We start from the raw sequence: 19,349 nt of genomic DNA, 5'->3' as shown, positions 1-19,349 counted from the left end.
AAAAACTGCTTTGTACCTTTACGTTTCTTGCTGTAGTTATAATCAATTAAATATTTTAAATCAACAATTCTAAAAATATTGTCTGCTTTCCTAAGTGGAGCACACATAATTTCTTGATAATTTAGAAACTCTGAACATACTTCAGATTTACTGTTTGGAATGCACCAGTATTATGTTTATAGCTTTTTTTCATGTTAAACTGTATACATAGAATTCATGTATGTTTGCTGACTGATAGTATTGTGGGAGAACAATTTCAAAGCAGACCATATTCTTTAACTTGATGTTTAAACATTTTCAATTGCAGAAACATATTGCTGTAGGTGTCCTATCACCCTGATGAAGGAGCGTCGCTCCGAAAACTAGTGTGGTTCCAATTAAACCTGTTGGACTATAACCTGATGTTGTGTGATTTTTTTAAACTATTATAAAGAGCTGTAACATAAACTCAATAATTACTAATACTCATCTTGAAGAAATCCAGTACCTGGTAACTTACACAAAGTAATCATTACCAAGGAAATCAATACCATGGATCAGTGTGACTGCAGTTCTAAAACAGGTGTTTACTGTACTTACCATCTTAGTAAGCAGCTGCTTTGGTAGTGTAAAATGTACCATGCACGTTAACCACCGTAGAAGCTTGTTAAATTAATTAATAACATGCAGCACATGTCAGATTATTTCTAATACTGAGCTCTGACATAAACATGTCAATAGAACTGTGACTACAGCAGTTTGTTTTTTATAAATAGATTTCAAATGAAGAATTATTTGAACCCAAATGCATGCTGGTCCTTACCTCGGAATTAAATCGGAGCTGGCAGACATTGCATGAAATAATTTGCTTCTTTTTAGGAGGAGCCGAAACTCCAAATGTGTGATTGATGACTGCTTTCTGCACAGGATCCATCTGGAAAGTCAATAGAATAAAAATGCATTTACTGGTAATCTATTTTAGAAATGCTTAAAAATGTATAGATTCTTTTGATAAATGCTTGCAGAGAAAGCTTTCACAGTGGTGCTTGTAATATTACTGTACATAACAACTAAGCTCCTCAAATTCAGCAATCATATAAAAGGCAACATATGTTCAGGTTTTGTATTTCAGAGGTACTATTACATAACATGGGGAGGTAAAGACAGTAGAGATACATTTCCTGCATTTGGCAGCTCAACTGTTATAATAAAAAGGAGACTGTTAACTGCATTCAGTCTAGAATTAAATATTGATCAATTTGACTATGCAAATAAATACTATGACGGATCAAACATTATCTACAGTAGTTGCTCACTAGTTTAGGTTGAAATGTCAATGATTGTTTCACGGTGGGAGTTTTGTTGATACTGTATTATAAAGCTATGCATGTGTTGTCTTTGAGGCAAGGTTATTCAAAAAAAAATGTGCAGAGAAGCATGGAAAATTCACTGCTGACACCACTGACAAGCAACACTGTCACAAGAGAATGCTTGTTTTTCTCCTCTACACTCAGAAATTAATTATTGAACACATGGTAAATGCAGCAGAAGGAAAATAGAATTGAAATATCAAATAGGACTGGTTTAAATATCTGGAAATTGTCCATGAGAAAACTGAAAAAAAAAACCCAAAGGTGCTGTGAAGCTGAAAAGCTGGCACATACTGATTATCTAGTGCCTACTGGGTAATAACCTAAAGCATTAACTTCAGGCCAGCACAGCTATTTTTACAATGCAGAGGAGGCCATGCACACAAGTCTCAATTACAACAATGTAGAACTGTACAAGGATGAAGTGTATCAGGTCTCTTGAGACTTAGGGAGAAACAATTGCCAGGGAACAGGCAACGCTTCTTTATAAACAATCAATGAATGGATAAAGTCAGATGAAGATTAAGTTACAAGAAAGAGCAACATTAACATTTAATATGCTTTAACTATGTCAGAAGCCATCATTTAATATTGCTCACAGAGGAAAAGGAAGAGCATATTTAATAGTGAGGGCCACAATGCTACATTTGAGAATTCAGAGAACCCAATATAATTGCTAATACAGATTAACAAGTTAAATAAACATTTCTATTGAGAAAAGATTTGGAGACAAATTTAATTTCACAAAATACATAGAGTTCTATCTTTGTGAAAATTAGATAATGCACTGCACTCAAAAATCAGTTGTTACGGTAAACAAACTTTTTCAGTTATATTTAACCAGTGTATTAGAATGGCTTCTTGGTGACTTTTTAAAAATGCCAGAATTTATTCAACAGCGAAAGAGACAGAGATTAAGGAACAAAACATTGCTATGTCAATAGGCTGCAGTACGAAGGCTAAAAAACACTTAACATTGTCCACCATAATAAAACTCTCTGCTGATAAAATAAACCAGAAGCTTATGTTATAGCCTTTGGCTAATCCTTTCATCAATGCTAAATACATAGGCATAATCTTAACTACAAGGAAATACAGTGCAACCAACCGTTAGAATTAACTGTGCAGACATAAATATAAACCTGTAGGATATTCCATTCACCAGACTTGGAATGTGCTGACCCTGTTGAATTTTGTAAGGTCTACCTTCATTTGGCAATCAAGAAAGATATCAGCTGGATTAGGACCGCAATTGAGAGCTCGTTTGGGGGTGGCTGGGGGGAGCAGCATCAGAAGAGAAGGCTCGTGTGTTGAAGTTTAAAGAGATGGGGCAAGTTAACAACAAACAGCTACATTACAGAGCATAATTTTTCTCAACCTTTTTGAATGCTTTAGAAACTGTGAAACAGTTTTGCAATGCTGCAGTTACATCCCAAAGCCAACAAATTACTAATTGAAATACAGTCACTGTTGTAGAAAACCATGTTAAAAATCACACAACACCAGGTTATAGTCCAACAGGTTTAATTGGAAGCACACTAGCTTTCGCTCCGAAAGCTAGTGTGCTTCCAATTAAACCTGTTGGACTATAACCTGGTGTTGTGTGATTTTTAACTTTGTACACCCCAGTCCAACACCGGCATCTCCGAATCATGTAGAAAACCATGGTCATTTATTTGGGCACAACAATGAAATGAGTAAATAGTTAAGCTGATTTTGATTTTGTTGGTTCAAAAATGAATGTTGATCAAGACACAGATTTATTCTCTTCTTTGAAAGTGCATCCAACCATCTTTTATGCCCATTTGAACATTTAAATGGATTTTAAGTTAAATTCCAGCAATGCAACACTACCTCAAGTCCGGACTGAAGTATTGCCCCAGATTAGAGGAGACATGAAGAAAAATATTTTCACCCAGAGGGTAGTGTGTGTCTGGAATTCACTGCTCAGTTTGGTGATTGAAATGGAAATGGAAATCCTCAACTGATTTAAAAGGAATCTGTATCTGGATCTGTAACTGAGGCACTGTCAGCTGTAATACCACAGACCACATGCTAATCAGTGGAAGTATTAGTTTCTTCAGCCATGTAACATGATAGACTGAATGACCTTTTTCTGTGCTTTTAACATTTTTACAATTCTATGGTTTTTCATGATCATGTTGTTTGAATTGAATTGAATTGACGTTTCTGTGGTGCTGGAAACCTCAGAGAAGGAGGTCCGTCGAAAGTGGACCATCGACTCAGCACTTCTGCCTGCAGATGAATGCAAATACTTCCAGACTGTTGAGGATATTTATCATGTCTTCTTCTCCTGTTAGTAGTTTTCTTGTCCACTACTATTTACAATTGGACGTGGCATGACTGCAGAGCTTAGATGTGATCTGATTTTTTTAAAATCAGATTTATAGGATGTTTGATTGCTTAGTTCTGTATAACCATATCTCCACCCCCCCCCCCCCACCTCCCCAACATTCTTCGATGAACCAAGGTTATTATTCCAGCTCTGTGGAAATGGCAAAGTGGGGATTGTGCTGGTCTGTAATATTAAGGATTGTTGTTGAATTAAATTCTACAGCTGCTGATTCCCTCATCACTTCTGCAGGCCCAGGCTAGCAGTTATAGGACTTGACCATTTCGGTCAGTAATTGAGTCCTTCTTCGTAATGGACATTGAAATTCCCCAACCAAAATATATTGTGATCTTGCTATGCTTCTTCTAATTCAACATGGAGGCATCCTGTTTCATCAGGCAAGGGCAGTACTCTGTGGTAACCAGCAGGAGGTTTTGCTGACCATGTTGAACCTGATACTATGTGACTTCATGGACTTGTGTGACTGTATCTAATATCTGTGGTGGGAAAGTTGTTGGATTCTGTTATCAAGGTCAGGATAAGTGAGCATCTAGATTTGAAACTTTTCAGTACATCGGAGAGCGCCACTTGGATTCATGACAGATAGGTCATGACTGACAAATCTTGTGGAAGTTTTTGAAGAGGTGACTAAGGTAGTTATTAGCAGAATGTCAGTGGAAGTTGTTTGTATGGACTTCCAAAAGATAAAGTCCCCCAAAAGAGGTTATTAACTAAAGTAGAAGCCCACAGAACTGAGGGCAAATTACTGACATTGTTGGGAAATTGGTTGAGTAGCAGGCGACAGAAAGTAGGAACAATGGGTAGATATTCAAATTGGCAGGATGTTCCAGTGGTGTCCAACAACAATTTGTGTTGGGGCTGAATTATTCATATTATTTAATGATGACTTGGATAATGGCATAGAAAGTCAGATATTCAAATTTGCCCATGACACAAAGTTATGATGTGGAGGTGCCAGTGTTGGACTTGGGTGGACAAAGTTAAAAATCACAACACCACGTTACAGTCCAATAGGTTTATTTGGAAGGACTAGCTTTTGGACCGCTGCTCCTTCATCAGGTAGCTGTGGAGCAGGATCATAAGACACAGACCTTAGAGCAAAAGATCAGTGTCATGCAACTGATACAATATGTTGAACAAACCAAGATTGCTGTTAAGTCTTTCATCTCTTAGAATGGGTTGCAGGTTTCAGTTCATTAATATGTAAATCCCAGAACTTCTTTCAAGTCACATTCTTGAGATAACTTAATGTATTATTTTAAAAAAAGTTACATCTCAGCTCAGACAACGCATTAAAGTGTGAGGTTAGAGTCTGTCTGTATCCCAACCTTGAGTCAGACTGGTTCTATTTCCAAAGTATGAATTTATTAAATGTTACATAGATTGACTGCCTGCAGATTGTGTGCTTTTTGAACAAAATAGAATGAACAAAATAATCTGGTGTGTGATTTTTAACTTTGGACATAAAGCTAGGTAGCTGTAGACAGTGTTGATGATAGCAAAAAATTACAAAAGAATAGTGATAGATTAAGTGAATAGGCAAACTTGTGACAAATGGCGTTCAAAATAAGCAAGTTTAAGGCTATCCATTTTGGAACGAAAAAAGAAAGATCAGTGTAGGTTCGAGACTGCTGTCCAAAGAGACCTGGGAATTCAGGTACATGGATTTTTAAAAATTTCATGAACAGGTGCAGAAAATAATCAAGAAAACAAATTGAATGCTGGCCTCTATATCTAAAGGACTAGAGTATAAGGATGCGAGAGTTAAGCTGCAGTTATACCAAACCCTGTTTAGACCTGCTTGGAGTACAGAGAGCAGACCTGGGCGTGAAACCTTAGGAAGGATACACTGGCTTTGGAGGGAGTACAATATAAGTTTACAACAATGATATCTGGACTTCAAGGGTTAACCTATGAAGAGAGATCAAACAAATTAGGCTTGTTTTCTCTAGAATTTAGAAGGTTAAGAGGTAATGTGATCAATGTTCTCAAGGTATTAACAGGAAAATAAAAGGTAGTTAAGGATAAACTATTTTTGACTGGTTAGAGATTCTAGAACAAAGGGGCAATGTCTGAGGATTAGAATCAGACTATCCAAGAGAAATGGACATTCCTGATGAAGTGCTTATGCCCAAAACGTCAATTCTCCTGTTCCTTGGATGCTGCCTGGCCTGCTGTGCTTTTTCAGTGCCACACTCTGTCCAAGAGAGATGTTGGAAAATAACTCCACACCATAAAGATGGTATATGTTTGGAATTCTTTTCCAGAGATGGCAGTGCCTATTGGATTTTTAATTTTAAATCTGAGATAGATAATTATTTTGTTAAGCAAATATATTAGGGATATGGGCCAAAGGCAGGTATATGGAGATAGGCCACATATCAGGCATGATTGCATTGAATGACAGAACAGGCTCATGAGCCTACTCCTGTTCATATGTTTCTATGTGTACTGTTGTGCCGGCACCACGAGTGGCCAATCCTGCAAGTGGCACAGGACAGACCCAGGGATGGTAATGGTGATGTCTGGGACATGGGAAGGTATAATTCTGTGAGTATTATCACGTCAAGCTGTTGCTATCCCCCACAGGGGATAGCTCTCTCAATTGTGACATAAGCCCCAGATGTTACTAAGGAGCACTTTGCAGTGTTAGTTCTATTGGATAAGGTGCTTTAAGTATTTGAATAGATAATTACATTCTATGCAAGGATTCTGCTTGAGAAACATAGCAGACTACGAATGGACTCTTTGTGTGTGCTCTGACATTCGAGAAGATAATGGCTGATCTGCTGTGGTCTTAATTCCATCATTCTGTCTGTCTGCCGTTAAATCTTCACTCTATTGTCTATCAAAAATCTGTTGGCTCAGTGTTGAATAAGTTCAATGATCTAGCCTCCAGTGCTTTCTGCAAATCACAGAGTTCTAACAGCCCAGGACGCTATTCGGCCAATCATGTCTGCACCAGCTCAGTGAATGAGGATTGTGATTTAATGCCATTCTCCTGGCTTTTCTCCAAACCCGTTCACATTTCTTCTATTCATTTAATCGTTCAAAGACTTCTTGAATTGCTCAATTGACTTCATCTGCCACTTTGATGCTCACTCCACCATTGGTCCTTATCACTGTCCTTCTCTCAGTTTACAATGCTTCCAAGTTTTCTTTCATGTGCAAACTTTTAAACTGTCTATTACAACACCAAAATCTAGAACATTAATTTTTATCTCATAAGCTGAGGAACATTGCCACAAACTTTCCTCCAGCCCCAAAAATACCCATTGACCAGTACTCTCTGTTTCTTATTACTCAGCCAATGCTGCATCCAATTGGCTGAGTAATAGGAAGCAGAAAATAGTAGTCAATGGATGGACAATTCCAAAGATGAATGACTCGGAGGTAAAAAAATTCCAAATTTCCAATTTAAAATCTTGTTCTTAAAATGTGTCCACTATTTCTAGCTTCCCTTACAAGAGGACACATCTTTTTAGTATTTGTCAAATTCCCTTAGGATTTCAATAAGATCATTCTTCTAAACACCAAAGTATATAAGCTCAATCTGTTCAACTTTTCATCATAACTTCCTTCTTCATCTCTCTGTTTCAGTTAAAATACCAAGTTACATGTACTTCTTTCAACTTAGTATGCTGTATTCATTGCATGCAATATATTCTCCACAGTAATGGATAACCCAAATACAAATTGTGTGATTGCTTTTCAGAACAGCTCCATTCAGTCTGAAACATGACCCTGTATTTCCAGTTGAATGAAATTTTCATTCCTATCTACCTCCTACTTTGATCTTTCCATCCATTGCTTCCTGTAATGTTCCAACAATGATGAATGCAAGCTTGAGAAACAGGTCATCATCTTTCAGTTAGGTACTGTACTCTTGCCCTCATTGTTTCCCTTCTCTTTGCAAATTTTGGCTATTGTCTCATTTTTCCCCCTCTTTGCTTCCATACAGCAGCTGTTTATTCTGCTTTCATACTTTCTCTTGATATCTCTTTTGTTTCCCCATTATGACTCTTCGCAGTTCCAGCCATGGGTCAGTTGCCAGCATTCTTAGCAAAATCACTAACTGCAGTTTTAAGTCCAATTCCAGAAATTAAGCACAAAAATCATAGCTTACACCAAGGTAGATAACAGAAGCTGATCAAGAAAGGTATGCACAGAATTTTGCTGGTGTGTTACACAGGAGCCTTACTAAGAAGAAGGAGGTGATGAAAGAAAGGGAGACTTACAGAATGGGTGGGATGTTGACTCAGTGATAGAAACCAATGGTGGTGCATGAATACTTTTGAGACTGGGAGATGATCTGCAATGCTGCTCCCCAGGGAATAGATTTGGGTTTGTTAAAGTCTTTAATTGTTACAAATGATCTAGACCCACATGTTGGGAGTAGTATATATAGAACTTGTCAAAGTACTATGGTAGATAGGGACAAGGATAGTCACAGGCTTCAGATATCAAACATGATGATGAAAAGAAATAAGCGTGGTTGATTGAGTTTAATGTAGAGAGATGATAAATGATGTACCATGAGATCACTAATATGGAAATAGAGTATATTACAAATGGCAGGATTTGAAAAGTGTAAATGAACAAAGAGACTTTGTCAAAACTTATAGTCAAAAGTCTTTAAAGGTGGCAGGACAAGTTGATTAGGTGATTTTAAGAATCAGATTACCTAAGAATATAAATAAAAGAACAAAGCATGAAAAAGTCATCGTTCCTCTAAGTTGTTCATTAAGCCTCAGGAACATAAGAGACAGTTTTGGGTATCACATTTCTGAAAAGATGTAAATGTGTTAAAATGACACAGGGAATTTACCTGAATTGGGCGACTTCAGTTATGAAAATAAGTCGATTTTTTTTCAGGTATTAGCATCTCATCAAGGTCAATACTGACAATGCACATCATGGAGTGCTTCCTCAGCGAAAATGGCAGGATAAAAGTCTTTGATCAGTGAAAACAAGTCATTTCTGCCATGGCCATGTGCCTAGAAAGTGCTTAACAGGCAACTGCCATCTTTTTGAAAGTCACTTCCTTTGCCTTAATCACCTTCAGCTGCACTGCCTTGTTGTCAGCCTCACCTTTGCTCAGAGATACTGGCAGGGAAAGAAGGAAAATGTGTTATTGTGATGAAAGCTTATCGACCTGATACCTGGTCTGATTTTCTCTCTTTGTCAATGCTGTGTTAAATTTTAAGACTGTACATATTCAGATGTAGTTCAGAGAAGCTTTATGAGACTAACACCCTTGAAAGAGTGGATTGGTTTATGAGGAAAGATCGAGCATCTTGGGCTTGCTTCCACTAGGCTTTAAAAGAACAAGGGATGATTTGATGGAACTTTATAAAACTTTATAAGGTCCTGAAAGATCAGCCATGACCTTATTGAATGGCTGAGCATGCTCAAAGGGCCAGATGGCCGAGTCCTGCTCCTGGTTCTTATGAAAGGTCCTTATAAGGTGGACATTGAAAGGATGTTTCCCCTTTGTCATCAATCCACAAATGAACACTGTATTAACATTGGATATTACCCTTTTATGACAGAAATGAGAAAGTTTCTCCTCCATGTTGTGAGACATTGAAATTCTCTGCCTCAGAAGGCTGTGAAGGTCGGGCCTTTGAATATTTTTAAGACAGAGACAGATAGATTCTTGTCATGCAAGGGAATGAAGGATAATCAGGTCAGGATGGGAATTTAAATCGCAAGCAGATCAGCCAAGATCTTATTGAATAGTAGAGTGGGCTCGAGGGGCTGATCAGTCTACTTCTACTCAGATTTCATATGTTTGCAATTTTAATTTGACTTAGTGACTATCACTGGCCTTACAGCTCATACTCAAATTTGTTTTTGTTCTGAGAGGTCCCTTGAGTTTGTATTAATTAGAACTTGCTTAAATGTCCCCCTTTTAAAGTTCTGCCTGTCTTACAAAATGTTACAAATGTGGTTAATTGTTCAAAGATGTTGTTTTTCTTTCAATCCATAAATCGTCTTTGTGCTCTGAAGAACAACACTGAACAAGGCAAATAAACACAATGATTACAATCTGACAGTGACAAATTTTAAAGGGCTTGATCACTTCCACCAATTTCAGATTTTTAAGTAAACCATGAGAGTCTGAAATTTATCAGGGCCTAAAAGATGAGGGCTATGGACAAAAGTCTAGGGAGGATGATCGAGACATTGGGAGCAATTCGCTGCATCTTTGAAGCAAGTTCCAGGCATTGAGGTAAGATTCTCACTCAGCAGCAGAGAGTTACCCATTATGGGGCGATACTGTTTGTTAATGACTTTATTAAATGCACAGCTCTCTTCATTAACATCCAATCACTTCCCAAGAGCAGACTAGATACTGAGAATTCTCGATATGCAGGTTAGAGTGGACACCCTGAGATTTCAGCTCACCACTGGCTGTGAAGAGCTGCTATGCTGATCACCAAGCAACAGCACCTCAAGAGCATATCCCTGAGCACCAGACACAAACCTCTCTCATACATGGAGACTGCCATCTGATAATTGCCAATCTGTCAGGATCCTCATGGTATATCTCTGATCCCAGGGAATGCTTGGGTGCATTGGGGTATTATTGCCTAAGATGTGGGGGGGGGGGCAGTCAAAGTTGTGTGGAGGTGGAGGCAAGGACAGTGATGGGGAATAACTGAGAGTATATAACTGAGGGGTATGCAGAACAGCACTGGAGAACATGGTAGGTTATGGGAAGGGGTTTGGTTTGTTGACTGTAACCACCACTACTCTACTGTGGGAGTGTACAGGATCATGATGCAATCCTCATCTATGGGGTATGCCACCACTGACTGTTCTCAGACCCAAGAGCTGTTTTGCTTTTACTGAGATGCTTGGCATTGTGCTGGTAGCTACCACAACTCCTATATCTTGGAGCACTCTTGTGTACCTGCTGTGCGTGAGGGTCTTCTGACGCTAATTAATGAGGGACCAGGGATACCCACTGCAGCCATGTCTCATGTTGCTATTGCACAACTCCTTGACTGATACAGAGTGCAATACAGCCCATGCCTAGACCAGGGCCATGATGATGGCAGCAATAAGGCTGCTGTACATTACGGAGAGGCCCTCCAGTCCATTCTAGACATAGTATACTACAACTATCTCTGCACAATTACAGCAGGCCGCAAGACAATGTGCTTGTCACTGAGGAACTGGGGCCACAGGAGCAGTCTTTTGATGAGGAAGAGAGAAATTTGGGAGAAGGAAACTTTCTTTGTCCATGAGAAAGTTCAGTTGCACTAGGTGCTGAACCTAATTGACACTGGGTTCCAGTCAATGATAGCTAGGTGTCATGGAACGTAAAATAGTCATTGGTCATCAGGCCACATTTGGTTAGAATTTCATTGCTAGGGTAAACCGCAGCATTTATTGGTTTGTGTGCTTTCACATTTGCTGACTGTAGATATAAGTTCATGTTTGGAATTGTCCGAATGTTGACACTGATGGTCCTGATGTTTCCCTACTGGGTAACGAGAAGCTGCGGGTCTATAGTCAGCACAGGGGACAGAGGAATAGTGACTGACAGACAGTGTTTAGAAGGGACATTGCAACAGACAGAGAGTGACTAGTGTGGTAACTCAACTGTGACTAGAATGAGAGAATGTGGTTGTAAATGTGACGGAGTATCAGTCAGGCTGGTTTTAGGCCACAAGCAGCATGGCCGCCTGGCTGCTGTGCCACTGAATTGTTGGCAAGGCTCAATTCTGGATTGCCAATGCTTGGCCAAGAGCAACCTCTTAAAATGGCTCAGTGTCAAGGATATTGTTCTTTAAATATATATTTATATTTGATGAGAAGCAAGTTGTTCCAGGAACAGCATGTGGAAAGAATGGCTTAGAACAGCAGGGTAGGTTACTAATGAAGCAAGGAGGAGAAAGTGAGGTCTGCAGATGCTGGAGATCAGAGCTGGAAATGTGTTGCTGGAAAAGCGCAGCAGGTCAGGCAGCATCCAGGGAACAGGAGAATCGACGTTTCGGGCATAAGCCCTTCGTCAGGAATGGCCATTCCTGAAGAAGGGCTAATGCCCAAAACGTCGATTCTCCTGTTCCCTAGATGCTGCCTGACCTGCTGCGCTTTTCCAGCAACATATTTCCAGCTACTAATGAAGCAAGTTTGGTAAGACTTAGTCAAAGATTCTGACAGGATTTGCAGCAACAAAATTTTCTTGGCTAAACAGACACTTAGCCAAACAAAAACTATTTCATACTGTTGTTAACTTAAAGTCCTTTAGAATTGAAGTGATGCTCTCTCACATTTCATGCTTGAGTATTTTAGTCAGTTCTAATGGATAAGAATCTCTGCAAAGGGATACCTGCATGATTATCGCGTCCCAATGTGCCTTGAAAATCTGTCCTTTATATACTTCCTTCTTTCTAAATAGTAGTCAAAAAATTTTCCATCCTGATTAGAGTTTTCATCAGCAGAGCTCAATTCACTTTGTTTCCCAATTATTCACCTGCAGTGTTGTTTGTCAGGGTATTGATTAGCTTTGTGTTATTCTCTTCCTATATTGACTCTTCCGATGTACACAGTAATGTCTGGTAAATGATTGAGTGCTGTGGCAATTTCAATTCACCTTGGAGACAAGGTCATGGCTGTCAGATTATATTCAGTAATCCCTCTCTGGGAAACCGTAAAAGCAAGTCAGGCAATACCAGATAGGGCAATTTGCAGTTGATGATTAAATGGAAAGAGAATCTTTGAGGGATGTGGGAATATTTGCCAAAGAGTAATGTTTCCTCAGTATTTGTGTTTAGTGTGGCAGCAATTTAATTTCAGGCGGACAAATAACAGTTTTCCCACTAATATTAATGCTTTCCATCAATTGTTTTTCTTTTAACATTTTCCTTTTCAGATGACAATGAATTGATTTGGAAGGATTGATGCTTTCTCAGCAAATGTCTTTCCACAATTTGGAAATTGTGCTGTAGCTAATACTAATGCAAAACAAAAATGGGTAGAATGTCTGGTTATTTGGTAACTGGATGCTGGATTATAATTCTTAAACTTTGTCTTAATTACAGTTGCCCTTGGTCTTCAAATATATCCATGAAGTGACATACTTTTTGAGAGCCATTAATCATTGAATGTGGGCAACATTGAGCTGTTGCAGTTAGCAAATTAAACTGGAGAGCATTTGAGATGAGCCAATAATTTCTCCAGCATAATTCTGACAAGCTTATTCCAACACCATCATAATAAATTATTAGAAATTAAGTGGTAGCATCAGTGACCAGTACATAAATTAAAAGCAAAAGCAGGATCATCATCCTAGCTGCATAAAATTCAGATAAATGAATAAGCATATCAACTCTGTTTGGGTCCGATGTCTGGAATGTGTAGATTATTATCTGGCTGGACTAATATTTACCACTTGAATGAAATAGAATTCATCAGCGATCTCGAGATGCATTTCTGGTAGCTCTCAAAGATTAGATTACTTACAGTATGGAAACAGGCCCTTCGGCCCAACAAGTCCACACCAACCCTCTGAAGACCCATTCCCCTACATTTGCCCCTTCACCTAACACTACGGGCAATTTAGCATGGCCAATTCACCTGACCTGCACATTTTTGGACTGTGGGAGGAAACCAAAGCACCCAGAGGAAACCCACGCAGACACGGGGAGAATGTGCAAACTCCACACAGACAGTTGCCTGAGGCGCTGTGAGGCAGTAGTGCTAGCCACTGTGCCACCGTGCTGCCCAGATGGTAAATGTGATCTCTTTGACATTAAGTCACATTTACATCCAGGGTAATTACGTATTAATCAACACTAATAAAATTATTTCTCATTAATTTCAGACTAGAAATGGTCAAGTATTATCCTTAGGGTTTTAGCCCAGTCCATATCATTCAAGAACTTTGGAGGAAACAGTATTTCATTGATTTCAATGTGGAGATTGCATGTGGGTGAAGGTGAAGAAATAAATGAAGTCTATTCATTAATTTTTGCAAATAAATGAAGTCTATTCATTAATTTCAAAATTGAAAAGCAATCAAATAATCAATCTATTGCTCATTATCTCTAGAAGTCTATTTATACCATGATATGGCTTTTTTGCGATAGCTTATTAAAATTTACTCATGGGATGTGGATGTTGCTGGCTGGTTAGCATTTATTGCCTGTGCCTAGTTGCCCTTGAGAAAGTTGAAGTGAATTGCCTTTTTGAACCACTGCAGTGCTTGTGCTATAGGTAGATCCACAATCTGCAAGAGAGGGATTTCAATCAGCAAGAGTGAAGGAACAGTGATATATTTCCAAGTCAGGATGGTGAATGGCTTGGAGGGGAACTTGGTGGTGCTTCCACATATCTGCTGCCTTTGCCCTTTGAGATTGAAGTGTTCATGGGCTTGTACGGTGCTGTCTGTGGATGTTTGATGAACTTTTGCAGTGCATCTTGAAGATGGTACACACTGAGCATCGGGGGTGGAGAGAGTGGATTAGAGTGGATTAGAATAGATTAGATTAGATTAGATTCCCTTCAGCCCAACAAGTCCACACCGACTCTTCCAAGAGTAATCCACCCAGAGCCATTCTCCTATCCTATATTTACCCCTGACTTGGCAATTTAGCAAAACCAATTCACCTGACCTGCACATCTTTGGATTGTGGGAGGAAACCCACGCAGAAACAGGGAGAATGTGCAAACTCCACACAGTAGCCCGAGGTGGGAATCAAACCCAGGTCCCTGGTGGACTCCTGTCTGTGGATGTTTGTGGATATTGTGCCAATCAAGCGGGCTGCTTTGTCCTGATGGTGTCAAGCTTCTCGAGTGTTGTTGAAGCCCCACCTATTCAGACATGTAGGAAGTATTCCCTCACACTCCTGACTTGTGCCTCATAGATAATGGACAGGCTTTCAGGAGTCAGGAGCTGAGTTACTTGCTGCAGCGATGCTAGCATCTGACCTGCTGATGAAGCCATTGTATTAAATGGCTAACAAAAAAGAGTGTGCTGGGGAAAGACAGCAGGTCTGGCAGGATCTGTAGAAAGAAAACAGAGTTAATGTTTTGAGTCCACATTGAAACATTCAATCTTTTTTCTCTCTACAGATCCTGTCAGACCTGCTGTCTTTTCCATCACTCTGTTTTTGCTTCACATTTCCAGCAACTGCAATGTTTTGTGCTTATTTTAGTATTAAATGGCTTGTGCAGTTCAGTTTCTGTTGGCTGCTTGTTTGCGCAGTAGACCTTGACACCGCTTATTGATGAAGAGCTTATGCTCAAAATGTTGACTCTCCTGCTCCTCAGAAGCTGCCTGACCGGCTGTGCTTTCCCAGCGCCGTGTGTATTGACTCTGATCTTTAGCATCTGCAGCCTTCACTTTCTCCATAGTTTACTTTTCCTCTAATATGCTGCTGATGAATCAGTCCACTGAGATGATGATTTAGTTTATTTCCTCATAGTCTGAGATATTGCCCATCTAATCCCCGAGGTACTCAGAAATAAAACCAGCTTGCTCATGTTGTGAAGAAATCAATCTGTTTTCTTGGAATATCAGTCCTACATCTGGCACTGAAGCAAGAGGAACGTTGAGCAAGAGTAACTTTAAAAAAAAAGCCATGTGTTTGTGTAACTGTTGATGTGAGCCTTACATGGTACATGGTTTCCATGGTGTCTGGATAAAGGACGTCACTGAGAGGGTGCAGATTATTTTCAGGGGATTGAAGGGATCTGCCGACATCATGGTCCGTACAGGAACCAATGCCATACGAAGGGAAAAGTTTATGTTCTGCAATCTGAATTTTAAGAACCTGAAAGGGGATTAAAAAGCAGGAACACAAAGGTAACTATCTGTGGATGCCTCCCAGTACCATCTACCAGGGAGTACAGAAACAGCAGCATAGAAGTGGCTAACACGTCAGTGGAAGAAAGGAGGAGCAGGAATTTCAAGCTTCTGGTGAACTGAATCGGTTCTGGGGCACCTGTTCTGGTTACACTCCAAAGGAGCTGGGACCAATGCCTTTGCATAAATCTTAGCAAGGACCAAAGGCGAAAAGTATGGCACTGGAAAAGCACAACCAGACAGGCAACATCCGAGGAGCAGGAGAGTCGACGTTTCGGGCAAAAGCTCTTCATCAGGAATGGGGGAGGGGGGTGACCAAGAGGGGTGACAGATAAATGGGAGGGGGTTGGGGAGAAGGTAGGTGGGTAGCTGCGATAAGTAAGTGAAGGCGGGGGGTGATGGTGATAGTTTGGAGGGGATGGTGGAGTGATAGGTGGAAAGGGAGATGGACAGGTAGGACAGTTGTGGAAACTGGTGAAATCAATACTGATCCCATGTGGTTGGAGGGTCCCAAGGCAGAAGATAAGGCATTTTTCCTCCAGTGTCGGGTGGCTAGAGTTTGGCAGTGGAGGAGGCCAAGGACTTGCATGTCCTTGGCAGAGTGGGAGGTGGAGTTGAAGTATTTGGTCACAGGGCAGTAGAGTTGATTGGTGTGTGTCCCAGAGATATTCTCTGAAACATTTCGCAAGTTGGTGTCCTGTCTCCTCAATGTAAAGGAGACCACTTCGAGAGCAATGGACACAGTGCCAGGGGGGCTGATTTAATTTAGTTTGGCGGGGGGGAATGTGCATCAAGTTGAACCAATAGAGTGGAGGAATTAGGAGTACAGTGACAAGTAACAGAGCAAAACATGCTTCAGATGTAGGAGGGGTCACACAAAGCAGTCAAAACTGGTTATGGAGTGCATATACGTGTAATAATGTTGGTGAGCTGCATAAACAAGTAGCCACATGAGACTACGACATTTGGCAATACGAGAAAAACAGCTCATGAGGAGGATTAGGAACTTAATATTCCTGGCTACAAGGAACAGGGAAGGGGATGTGGAATACTGATAAAAAAAACTGTTCTAGTGCCAGAGAAGGATGGTGCTGATGAAATACAGCAAAAAAAAATGTATTTGATTAAAGAATTACAGAGGCGGATGTATACTGTAGCCAACCAAACAGCCAAAGTAAGGAAATGGAGAGACAGTGCAAGTTTTTATTCAGATATGGAGGAACTGAGGCAGATCATTATTTTAGAAGTGTCAAGGAAAATGAAAAAGGAAAGTCAAGCTTGAAAATCATTAACGGGAGAAGAACAAATTACAATGAGTTGAAATGAGCCAGCTGGAATGAAATTAAAAATTGACAGGTCATCAAGTGATTGTCCAATGGAGACCTTCCAATGGAGATAGTTTGTCACAGAGTAGGCATGTTTTCCTTAAAAAAGTATTCAATTTTTCGAGGAGGTGACAAAGGTGATCGATGAGTATAGAGCAATGGATGGTGCTTACATGGATTTTAATAAGGCTGTCGACAAGCTCCCTTATGGTAGGCTCATTGCGAAGATTAAGATGCATGGGATCCACGGTGACGTGACCACATGGATTCAGAATTGACTTGCCCATAGAAGGCAGAGGGTAGTGGGCGGAAGGGTAGTTTTCTACCTGGACACCCCGACCCAGTGGTGTTCCAAAGGGATCTATACTGAGGCCTTTGCCGTTTGTATATAAATGACTTGGATTAAAACGTCCCCAACAGTACCCTTCCACCGACACACTCATTCGTTTGGCCGAATTGGTCCTCACCCTTAACAATTTCTCCTTTGAGTCCTCCCACTTCCTCCAGACCAAAGGGGTAGCCATGGGCACACGTATAGGCCCCAGCTATGCCTGTCTCTTTGTTAGCTACGTAGAGCAGTTGATCTTCCGTAATTACACCGGCACCACTCCCCACCTCTTCCTCCGCTACATTGATGACTGCATTGGCGCCACCTCGTGCTCCCGCGAGGAGGTTGAGCAATTCATCAACTTCACCAACACATTCCACCCTGACCTTAAATTTACCTGGACCATCTCTGACACCTCCCTCCCCTTCCTGGACCTCTCCATCTCCATTAATAATGACTGACTTAACACTGACATTTTTTACAAACCCACCGACTCCCACAGCTACCTGGATTACACCTCTTCCCACCCTACCTCTTGCAAAAATGCCATCCCGTATTCCCAATTCCTCCGCCTCTGCCGGATCTGCTCCCAGGAGGACCAGTTCCACCAGAGAACACACCAGATGGCCTCCTTCTTTAGAAACCGCAATTTCCCTTCACACGTGGTTAAAGATACCCTCCAACGCATCTCGTCTACATCCCGCACCTCCACCCTCAGACCCCATCCTCCAACCCATAACAAGGACAGAACGCCCCTGGTGCTCACCTTCCACCCTACCAACCTTCGCATAAACCAAATCATCCGCCGACATTTTCGCCACCTCCAAACAGACCCCAGGGACATATTTCCCTTCCCACCCCTTTCCGCCTTCCGCAAAGACCGTTCCCTCCGTGATTACCTGGTCAGGTCCACGCCCCCCTACAACCCACCCTCCCATCCTGGCACTTTCCCCTGTCACCGCAGGAACTGTAAAACCTGCGCCCACACCTCCTCCCTCACCTCTATCCAAGGCCCGAAAGGAGCCTTCCACATCCATCAAAGATTAGTGGACCCTTCACATCCACTAATATAATTTATTGTATCCCTTGCTCTCAATGCGGTCTCCTCTACATTGGGGAGACTGGGCGCCTCCTAGCAGAGCGCTTTAGGGAACATCTCCGGGACACCCGCACCAATCAACCACTCCGCCCCGTGGCCCAACATTTCAACTCCCCCTCCCACTCTGCCGAGGACATGGAGGTCCTGGGCCTCCTTCACTGCCGCTCCCTCACCCCACCAGACACCTGGAGGAAGAACGCCTCATCTTCCGTCTCGGAACACTTCAACCCCAGGGCATCAATGTGGACTTATACAGTTTCCTAATTTCCCCTTCCCCTACCTCACCCTAGTTCTAAACTTCCAGCTCAGCACTGTCCCCATGACTTGTCCTACCTGCACATCTCCTTTTCCACCTATCCACTCCACCCTCTCCTCCCTGACCTATCACCTTCATCCCCTCCCCCACTCACCCAATGTACTCTATGCTACTTTCTCCCCACCCCCACCCTCCTCTAGCTTATCTCTCCACGCTCCAGGCTCACTACCTTTATTCCTGATGAAGGGCTTTTGCCCGAAACGTCGATTTTGAAGCTCCTCGGATGCTGCCTGAATTGCTGTGCTCTTCCAGCACCACTAATCCAGAATCTGGTTTCCAGCATCTGCAGTCATTGTTTTTACCTTGTTGGATTAAAATGTAGATGGGTGGGTTAGTAAGGTGGCAGATGATACAAAAATTGCTGGAGTTATAAATAGTGTAGAAGGTTGTCAAAGAATACTGCGGGATATAGATCAGTTGCAGATATGGGCAGAGTAATGGAAGATGGAGTTTAATCTGAATGAGTATGAATTGCTGTACATGGGGAAATCAAACGTTAAGGAAAAGTATACAGTTAATAGCAGGACCCCGAACAGCATTCACATGCAAAGGGATCTTGGGGTTCAAGCCCATAGCTCTCTGAAAGTGGCCACTCAAATAGATACAGTGTTCAAGAAGGCATATAGAATGTTTGCCTTTATCGGTTGGAGAATTGAGTGCAAGAGACAGGATGTCATGTTGCAGCTTTATAAGTGTTTGGTTAGAATACCCCATTCAATTCTGGTCACCATATTGCA

At 41.1% G+C, this 19,349-nt stretch overlaps 1 protein-coding gene across 10 annotated transcripts in view; it reads right to left on the bottom strand.

Annotated features, from left to right (window-relative positions):
- Nucleotides 1–19,349, bottom strand: part of znf385b (zinc finger protein 385B) — a 433,921-nt gene that overhangs the window by 71,463 nt on the left and 343,109 nt on the right. For 9 of the 10 annotated variants that reach the window (XM_043693506.2, XM_043693507.2, XM_043693508.2 and 6 more), the window contains one exon: nt 803–913. The exons of the other annotated variant lie outside the window; for it this stretch is intronic. In XM_043693506.2, the coding sequence (XP_043549441.2) occupies nt 803–913 (111 nt within the window). The remainder of the gene's footprint in view (nt 1–802; nt 914–19,349) is intronic. 10 annotated transcript variants of the gene reach the window in all.

This window comes from Chiloscyllium plagiosum, unplaced genomic scaffold (genome assembly GCF_037043375.1).
Source record: "Chiloscyllium plagiosum isolate Xiang-an unplaced genomic scaffold, Cpla_swu_hap1 HiC_scaffold_7, whole genome shotgun sequence".
NCBI lineage: Eukaryota > Metazoa > Chordata > Chondrichthyes > Orectolobiformes > Hemiscylliidae > Chiloscyllium > Chiloscyllium plagiosum.
This window is presented reverse-complemented; position numbering and strand designations above follow the sequence as displayed.